The 10,350-nt window shown below is 40.3% G+C and overlaps 1 protein-coding gene across 1 annotated transcript in view; it reads right to left on the reverse strand.

Annotated features, from left to right (window-relative positions):
• The window catches only part of LOC116098786 (probable inactive serine protease 58), a 10,036-nt gene extending 1,807 nt beyond the window's left edge, over positions 1-8,229 (reverse strand). Inside the window, exons 1-3 of the mRNA XM_031381655.1 lie at positions 7,911-8,229; positions 6,989-7,157; positions 4,531-4,781 (exon numbers count right to left, since the gene is read on the reverse strand). Of these exons, the coding sequence (XP_031237515.1) occupies positions 4,531-4,781; positions 6,989-7,157; positions 7,911-7,950 (460 nt within the window). The 5' untranslated portion in view covers positions 7,951-8,229. The remainder of the gene's footprint in view (positions 1-4,530; positions 4,782-6,988; positions 7,158-7,910) is intronic.
• Between the last annotated feature and the right edge of the window lie 2,121 nt (positions 8,230-10,350).

Below are 10,350 nucleotides of genomic sequence, written 5' to 3' on the forward strand. Positions count from 1 at the left end.
TTTGGTTTTTGAGACAGGGTTTCTCTGTGTAGCTCTGGCTGTCCTGGAACTTACTCCATAGACCAGGCTGGCCTCGAACTCAGAAATCCTTCTGCCTCTGCCTCCCAAGTGCTGGAATTAAAGGTGTGCACAACCACTGCCCAGCATGTTCCCATGAGAAGTCATATTGCTCATCTCTATCATAGAAATTGCTACCATACTCTGCCTGGGTACATGAACTTTAACAGGATACTAAGTATTTCAATCTCTAATAGAGATAGTAAGAAAAAATAGAAAACAACAATTTATCAAGTCAAGCATTGTATTACTCAAGGAGCTGAGAGCATATCTAGTAAGACAGTGCCATGTAAATTAGACCAAAACATGTCGAGTCAAGTAAAGAGAGAGAGAGAGAGAGAGAGAGAGAGAGAGAGAGAGAGAGAGAGAGAGAGGAGGGAAATGTTATGTCTAAAGTCTTTTTACTTTTAGGAAAAATTCACTTGAAAAACTATGTGAAAATAAGTTACTTGATCTTTGACAAAACCATCCAGTGGAAAAAGACAGCATTTTCAACAAATGGTGCTGGTTCAACTGGTGGTCTGCATGTAGAAGAATGCAAATTGATCCATTCTTAGCTCCTTGTACAAAGCTCAAGTCCAAGTGGATCAAGGACCTCCACATAAAACTAGACACACTAGATTTAGTAGAAGAGAAAGTGGAGAACAGCCTTGAATACTTAGGCACAGGGGGAAAGTTCCTGAACAGAACACCGATGGCTTATGCTTTTAAGAGCAACAATTAACAAGTGAGACCTCATAAAATTGAAAAACTTCTGTAAAGCAAAGGGTACTGTCAATAGGACAAAACAGCAACCCACAGATTGGGAAAAAATATTTATCAACCCTACATCCAATAGAGGGCTAATATCCAAAATATACAAAGAACTTAAGAAAGTAGACTCCAGAGAACCAAATAACTCTATTAAAAAGTGGAGTACACTGGCAGAGCCTCTCAGGAGAAAGCTATATCAGGCTCCTGTCAGCCAGCACTTGCGAGATCCACAATAGTGTCTGAGTTTGGTAATTGTATATTGGAAGGATTCCCAGGTGGGGCACTCTCTGGATTGTCCTTCTAGCTGTCTTCCTGAGAGACTCTACCAGTGCCTGACTAATACAGAACTGGAGGCTCACAGCCATCCATTGGACTAAGCACAGGGTCCCCAATGAAGGAGCTAGAGAAAGGACCCAAGGAGCTGAAGGGTTTGCAGTCTTATAGGAGGAACAACAATATTGAACTAACCAGTACCTCCAGAGCTCCCAGGGACAAAACCACCAACCTAAGAGTACACATGGTGGGACTCATAGCTCCAGCTGCATATGTAGTAGAGGATGGCCTTGTCGGTCATCAATGGGAGGACAGGGCCTTGGTCCTGTGAAGGCTCTATGCTCCAGTGTAGTGGAATGCCAGGGCCAGGAAGTGGGAGAGGGTGATTGGTGAACAGGGGGAGGGGGATGGAGTAGGGTTTTTTTTTTTTTTCAGAGGGAAAACCAGGAAAGAGGAGAACATTTGAAATGTAAATAAAGAAAATATCTAGTAAAAAAAAAAAAAGAAATCCGGAGATACATTATTCAGGTTGATGGTGCTCCAGCAGCCAAATAGAGCTAAATGGAGAATTCTCAACTGAAGAATCTCAAATGGCTGAGAAGCACTATAAGAAATGTTTATTATCCTTAGTCGTTAGGGTAATGCAAACCAGAACAACCCCGAGATTCCACCTCACACCAATCAAAATGGCTAAGATCAAAAACTCAGATGACAGCAGATCTTGGAAAGGATGTGGAGAAAGAGGAACACTCCTCCATTGCTGGTAAAACCACTTTGGAAATCAGTCTGGTGGTTCCTAGGAAAATAGGAAATAGTTCTGCTTGAGGACCCAGCTATACCACTCCTGGGCATATACACAAAAGATGCTCCAACATATAACAAGGATGCATACTCCACTATGTTCATAGCAGCCATATTTATAATAGCCAGAACCTGGAAACAACTCAGATGTCCCTCAACAGAAGAGTGGATACAGAAATTGTAGTATATATATACAATGTAGTACTATGCAGCAATTAAAAACAATGATTTGGTGAAATCCTTAGGCAAATGGATGAAACTAGAAAATACCATTCTGAGTAAGGTAACTCAAACACAAAAGAACACACATGGTATATACTTAATAACAGGTGTATTAACCTAAAAGCTCACAATGCCCATGATACAACCTACCAACCATAGGGAGCATAGAAAGAAGGAAGACTAGGGTGTGGATGCTTCAGTCATGCATTAAGGGGGGAACAGGATGATTGTGGGAGGTGGAGGGAGAGGAGACCTGAGAGGGAGAGAGGAGGTAGAGGAAATATGGAAGGCAGTATCAGGAACTGGAGGAGATTGTTAGAGAGGTACAGAGAGTCAGGAAATTGAACAACAACAACAAAAAAATGTAGCATGGGGGCATAAGGTACTGGGAATAGCCACTGGAGGATTCCAGACACCAGGGAAATGTGAGGTTCTGAGAACCCACCCAAGGAGATGACTTTAGCTGAAATGAGCAGAGGTGATGTTGAGACCATGTCTAGTAGATAGGCATTGCCCCTGGTAGAAGGATGGGGCCACACACCCATCTCAAAGTTTTTATCCCAGAAATGTTCCTGTACAAAGGAAAAACAGGGACAAAAAATGGAACAGAGTCTGAAGGAAGGATTAACTGGGAACTGCCCCACCTGGGGATCCATCATGTCTGCAGAAACCAAACCAACACTGTTGCTGTGGTCAAGAGTCATTTGCTGACAGGAACCTTGGGGGTGGTTCCTTGGGAAGCAACTGACCAATGCAGAGCCAACCTTCAGACTGAGATCAGGGAACCTGGATTGGGGAGCTGGAGGAAAGACTGGAAGAGCTGCGAGAGATTGCAACCCCATTGGAAGAACAACATAGGATGTCCTGACCACCCAGTTCTCTCAGAGTGTAGACCACCAACCAAGGAGTGTACCTGGAGGAATCCATGGATCCAAATACATATGTAATAGAGGATGGCCTTGTCTGACAGCAACAAGAGGGGAGGCCCTTGGTCCTGGGGAGGTTTGATGGTCCAGAGTAAGGGGGAAGCTGGAATAGTGGGGCTGGGGTGTGTGGGTGGGTGGGGGAGCACTCTCATACAGGCAAAGAGGAGGGGGAAGGGCAGATGTGGGATAGGGGTTGGTAGAAGGGTAACTGGGAAATGGGATATCATTTGAGGTGTAAACAAATGGAATGATTAATAAAAAAAAAGAAAAAAGAAATGTATTTTTATTGATAAGGAATATTCTCATAGATTCCTATACAGTTTGTTTATAAAGTAAAAAGTTGCAAAATACTGAGAAAATTAACATTCCTATAGTTTATTTTATGTGGAAAAAAACTATTTATTTGAAAAATCGTAATATTCTTTTTATGACACCAGAAGCTGGATTTAAACCTGACCAAGCAACTTTGAGAAAACCTAAAATAAGCCGTCACAGGAAGGAACAGGCCTCAAGGACTAGTAAGCATATTAGAAAGCCATGTTGGAAGAGTAGCTCCTGTAGACAGCAGGTCTCTCTATACTTTCCACGTGGGTCCATGGGGAAGAGAGGTGGATGCTCATGCTATGATCCATGGTTATTTCCCCATGGCAAGTATCAAGTTAGAGACAGATCTACCAGCATGCTATAATAGCCAACTTGTCTATGGACCCTCCAAGTCTGCACCCACAAGTGAGGAATGTTCACCTGTAATACAAAGTATGAAAATTGTACTCTGAATGGAATCAGCCCTGGCAAGAGGGTAGATTTTGCTCCTACAACATTTCTTCATCATTCAGGGTCCAGTGGAAAGAATGTGTCTATTTGTCCTAGACACAGTCTGGGTTCTCTGTGGTAGAGAATTGAAAGCACCCTTTATCCCCCTCACCTATCACAAAAGGTTTGCTTTGCTTTTTCTAACCTCTCTTCTAAGAAGTACATGGTAGGCTTTCAGCACTTCCCACCTTCTACCTAGACTATAATCTTAGTTAATGAGGACTCCAAATTTTTTCGAATATATTTGGATTCAGTTCACTAAACCCAACTCTCAAGCATTATAAAAATAGCATGCTGGGCAGTGGTGGCGCACGCCTTTAATCCCAGAACTTGGGAGGCAGAGGCAGGCAGATTTCTGAGTTCAAGGCCAGCCTGGCCTACAGAATGAGTTCCAGTACAGTCAGGGCTACACAGAGAAACCCTGTCTCAAAACAACAACAACAAAAAAAAAAAATAGCACAATCTCTAAATTATTGCCTGCCCTATTTGTTGCTGTTGGAGTAGCTTCCCTGCCCCCGTCTCATGAGTTCATCCTGTTACCTCCTGGAAGACCAAGCCTTGCTGGTAATCATTGCAGGATTAAGACCTTTTTAATAAATATTATCTCTTTCTATCACGTATACTCAACCACATCTTTCTCAGCCCTAGCTTCCTCAGGATGAAGAAATCAGAGCCAAACACTCACAGTTTTTGTAGTTATTCCAGGTCCATGTTGGTATGAAGCAGGTTTCATTAAATGCCATTGGTTCCATAGCTATGGCTATAGTCCCCACATACAGGTTTATAGTAGCAGGATATGAGAGTTTTATCAGCATCAAGTCATTTTTCAGTAATTTTGCATCAAAATTAGGATGTACTACAGTCAATGAGTAGCTATATATCTGTTCTTTCTCATTTTTGATGTTGGGTCGGTAAACTCCCAGTCGGATTTTAGTTCTTGGGGAAAAAGAAAGTCAGAGAAATGGAAGAGAAAACAGTTACTGAATGTCAAACTACAAAAAAAAAAATGTAAAAAGTCACCTAATCCAATCAACTTTGCTTTACTTTTCAACTGCATAGTTGAAGTTTTTCTAACCTTGTGTATAAAATAGTAGTTTACAGGATGATTATGTTTTTACCTAGCATATGGGATGATCAATCTACAGCAAACTCAGTAGATCCTATTCTAATTAAGATTTGAACAATATGAACTAGCAGCCAGTAGAGAATTCACAACATTTGATGGTTTCAGGGCATATAAACTCCATATCTGTACAGGCAGCTTTTGAGCAGTACCCAACTGCTTCTAACACTCAGCCTTTCCACGGCTCTTCTTGGGATTATATAATTATTTGGTTATGCATTGTCTATACTTCCTAGATTCTTAAAACTCCATTAATAGTGTTGTAGCGATACCAAGTCATCCTTTCATGTTATGTTCTCTAGGCAAATTCAGAGCCAGATAGATGCCCCTTTGACAAACTAACAGTCATGCAATATACCAAAAAAACCCATTCCCTTTTAAAAGCAGTTCATAGTAGTTATGGGAAATAGAAAGTCTGATTTACAAGCTCCAGCATCATTTCAACTGCATTTGTTTTGTATGTAATCCATCTTAATGTAGAGAGCAAGCCTTCAAACTCTGTTGAGCTAAAGTTCTCTTGGACAACAAGAAGGCTAAGAGTCATAAGTGTGAAGTAGAGCCAAAGTTCTGAGTAAAACTTCCTCATATATTCTTCTGTTTTAAAAAAAATTCAAATATTTTTTTATGTGTATGAGTTCTTTGCCTGTGTGTATTAATGTGTACCATGTGCGTGCAAGTATTTTTGAAAGTCAGAATAGGACATAAAATTCTCCTGGAATTTTGAGTTGTAAGTAGCTATATGGGTGCTGAGAACCAAATCCAGGTCCTCTTGCATGAGCAGCAAGTACTTTTAACTGCTGAGCTGTGTCTCCATCATCTCAATAGATTCTGGACATACAACAAAAATAGATTCTTAGAAAGTAAAAGACACAATGTTCTTCCTTATATGTGTATCCTAGGTTGTACTACATATATATATATATATATATATATATATATATATATATATATACACACACACACACACACACATATATATTACATATATATGTAGCAAATATACACCTGGTTATAAAATAACATATAGAAAGAAGGACAGTGTGTGGTTTAGTAGTGTATAATAAAAAAGTATAATATGCAGATAAAGAACACATGGGTTGTGAAAGAAGATATAAAACTACTTTTTCTCCTCCTAACTCTGTCATAACTTTTTTCTTCTTGTGGCCAATAAGTGCATAAGAATGTAATTGATAATGAAGCCATAAATCCATAAGTGAAGTTCCTTGGCTTCAGAATGGCCATTCTAAATGTATAGAAACTCATTGAGACATATGGAATTTGGGACTGGACCCTGTTTGCTTGAGTGATTCTGTTACTCTAGCTGTGTGGTGCTTTTATTTGTGAGTTCATTACTACAAAATGACTGACAAGTGAGTTTTTCAAGAGATGCCTTGTATCATGCAGAGTTTCATTGCTTACGCTTATTTACTTACATGATGTGATCTCCATCTAAACCTTCAATTTCATCCTGTGACTTCTACTCTTATAGTCTGTCAGCACTGACTTCCGGGTACATGCTGTACCCTCAAAACTTTGTTACATAAGAGACTACTAAGTGTTGCTCCCTTGCCCTGGAGCATCCTCAGGCTTTATTCATTTAGCAGACGTGGGTTTTTCCTGATGGCCTCATATCTTCACAGAGGCCTAACATAACCACGTTATACATCCCACATGACACACCCCACACCTTGCTCTACTGTTTTATTTTTGACTCCTGATCCCTTCTCTGCTTTGGTTTACTTTTTATATCAGAATAGTTTACACTCCATGGGAAAAGTTATTTCTATCTTGTCCCCTCAATGGTTTATTCAAATAGCATATGTGGTATAGTAAATGATTGATGAATATTTGAAATAAAGTTTGTAAGACTTCTTATTGATTTCTACTGGAGTGCATAAAATGTAAGAAGATTCTATCTTCATGGAACTTCTAATTCCATGAAAAGCATGGAAAGTTGCTTCTCAGACTAACTTCAATCGCACAGATCCCTCCAAGCTCTTATGAGTAAGGAAGCGCTTACGGTAAGGGACAATGAGCAGCTGTGAGCACCCACTGAGGGTCAATGAGAGTCCCAACACAAGGCTCCGGGCGGGATTGCAGATAGACCATATAAGGGACATTAAAATTCTCTGGTAAGTATTCATCTGCATGTTGATATTCTTTCATAATGGCTTCTGGAGTATCAGCCACTAGAGAAAGAACAGAAACAAAAATTTTAGTAAGCTACTTTAGTTAGAGTAGCTTTCTCTAATAAAAGTTATTCTAAGATATCAAGGTATTTATTTTTGACATTTAAAAATTTCACATAACATAATGTGTCATACAATCTGTACATACTAAAGAAACTAATGATTATTATTGTTGAGATGTAATTTTATCAAAGTTATCTGATACTATCACATGGGCTCATCTGATGCTGATCAGAAATTCTGACAACACTGTGTTAGGAAAATTAATAAAAATCAGTAAGTACTTTAATCAACTAAGTTGTTAGTACTTAACAACTTTTTGCCAATAATAGATGTATAAATAAAATATTTTGACTTTGGCTGTAAGCATATGAAAACTTAAAAATTAGCCCATCCCCCTTCCTGATCCCAAATTTCTTAACACCATCGCAGGGAAAAGGAATGGTGGCTGTTCAGGGAACAGTGCTCAGGTGCCTACTATGGAGTTCCTAGGAATTTTTCTGCAAAGCCTTAGCACAAAGGATATTCAAAATGCTCTCAGATATCAGAGAGACCCAGAGAACATGTTGTTAGGAAAATATGTGAAATGAGAGTCTTTTCTTTAATTTCCTTCAGCAAATAATTTTGTCTTTAAAATGATTCCTCATCTCCCATCCTATCTCATAAGCTATGGGTCATTATATCACCTTTATGTCAAATACTGGTACACCTTTCTGGATCTTACCCTAAACAGAAACAAGACTCTAGACTCACCTGCTAGACTCAAGAGGGTAAAGATGAAAAAAGGCTTCATATCAAGCTATAATCTTACTAAAGCAGACTAGGTGGTCACACTGTCAACTGTCGCAATCTTGAGACCTGGATCCTTGACCAGGATAGCTGAAGGAGAAACACTTGTGGCAGGAGGAAAAGGCAAGGGTCTTACAGAAATCTTCAAATTGTTTCCTCAGGATCTAATCTATCAAGATGTACGGGAGTCAACAGGGCTTGGCTCTGATGTAGGTGGAGAGGGAGAAGACCAAGACTGGTTCTTGGTGCTTCCTGTGTGATACTAAACCCTTCCCAGTCGTCACATGTACCTGCTGGCTGCTTCCCTCCCCTCTTTGTGACATGTCTTTTCTTTGTTGTCTACCCTGACCCCTGCTACTGACTTTAAGCCTGCCTCCCTGGCCATCTCTGTCTTTACAGTCTCACTTTGCCATCTTCAGAGGCTTTCCGAACATTGATGTATAAAATGTACTTATCAACATCCTTTTTTCTTCTCCTCTCATTTTGTAGCTGAGAGAGCTATTGTTTGTATATTGTTTTTACAGAAGTTAGTGGTAAAATCAGGACTCGATGAATTCTTCAGACTCCCTGTGGCAAGACTGAGCTTTACCTGAGTCCTGGACTCCTAGCAAACACCATTGGCTATGAAATCCTCTCACTGTTCTATGATTGGAAAAGGAACACAGAATACGATCTTCCCTGAGATTTGGGTCAGGCCTTCTGTACATTTTATTTTCTGACTCCAGTAAGTCTTCCCTCACTCCTTTGTTTTCCCACAAGAAATCCTTATGGTTATATCTTCTAACTAGGCCAGATATAAACCTTCCCAACTCTTTTTTTCTTCATAAACAGTGGGGTGAAATAGAAGTTTATTTCCTTAATATTAGTTATCCTTAAGCATTTTCTATTCAACGAACCGGGGTTTCCCAGTTGATTGCAAAGCCACCTTGACTCTGAATTTCTCCATCTTTAACTAACATAATCTTCCTCACCCCCATAAAGGTTTGGAGCAAAAGTACCCTGCTGATACTATTTGGTTAGAATAGTAAATAAAACCAGATTTCTTTTTTCTTTAAGTTTTTATTTTGCATACTGCTTTTTTCCAAATGAACTATATTCTTTTTCTATAAGAAAATCTGGCATGACAAAGATTGCCACCCTCATCCTTAGATAGGTAACAAATAGTAAGTAGGTTTACCTATACTTTTTATTGGGATTTTATTAATGTATATAATGAAATAGCATATTCATCCTCCCTTTCTCCTCTTCTACTCTCTCCGTATTCCTCTCAACAAATCAAAGTAGTTTAGTGACAACTAAGGAAATTATACTGAAGTTAGTTGTGACTTTATACTTAGCAGCCTATTGATTCCATGCTTAAGAAACTTCTTTAGCTTCATCTTAGGGGTAATAGTAATATTACATTTTAATTCGGAGTGTAGAATTAAAATTTAAATATTGCTGGGCTTTGCTACCCACCTCAAGGGTCTATGTTCCCAAATGAAAGACACACACACACACACACACACACACACACACACACAGCCTTTATATTTTAATATTCCTTAAGCAGCACAGTAGCTGAGGGACTGCTTAACCTCCATGCTGCTAGAATCCACCGCCCACCGATTGTTCTGAGTTACTACTTACTAATTTTTATGTTCCTTCTTGGCTGCTCTAAACTCCAATTAATCAGGCATCTGGGCCACATTTTCTTGGCCCAAGAGTCTTGGGTGCTCTCCTTGCTTCTCTACCCTATTGTTGCCTCTGTGTAGCTCCTCTCTCTGCACTCTCCTAAAGCATGACTGATCTCTTTCTCGCCTGCTTCCTCGCAGTCCCAAGCCCAGGGAACCCTAAATCTTGCCCCTGTCCCTCCTCCCAGGCTATTAGCTGTTGGCATCTTCCTTTACCAATCAAAATTAACTGGAGGCAGGTTCCCAGAAGCTATGTGCAGACCCTCTGGTGCAAACAGTTTTAGACACAATTAGCATTAGAATACAAGCAGCTACACAGGGTTTATCCAATGAAAAATCAGTACTGCACTGGAGTCCAGAGCAGACCTTGGGCACAAGCTCCACAGCCAGTCCCACAACACCCAGAGGAAGCTCCACTCCCAGGAGCTCTGACACACCCAGGATCAGAGGTGTGTTGACACACCCAGGATCAGAGAGGCCTTGGGTGCAAGCTCCACAAACAATCCCACAACACCCAGAGGAAGCTCCATTCCCAGGTGCTCTGACACACCCAGGATCAGAAGTAAGCAGGAACAAACATCTGTTCCAACACTGGGAGTAACTGCAACCAGCTTGACCAGGCACACAGGAACTCCACCAATCCAGTGACTCTGGTTCCTTCCGAGTCTGTCTGGGTTAGTGTTCTGAGCAGACCTTGGGCACAAGCTCTGCAGCCAGTCCCACAACACACA

The sequence above is a fragment of the Mastomys coucha genome, unplaced genomic scaffold (genome assembly GCF_008632895.1).
Source record: "Mastomys coucha isolate ucsf_1 unplaced genomic scaffold, UCSF_Mcou_1 pScaffold20, whole genome shotgun sequence".
Lineage (NCBI taxonomy): Eukaryota > Metazoa > Chordata > Mammalia > Rodentia > Muridae > Mastomys > Mastomys coucha.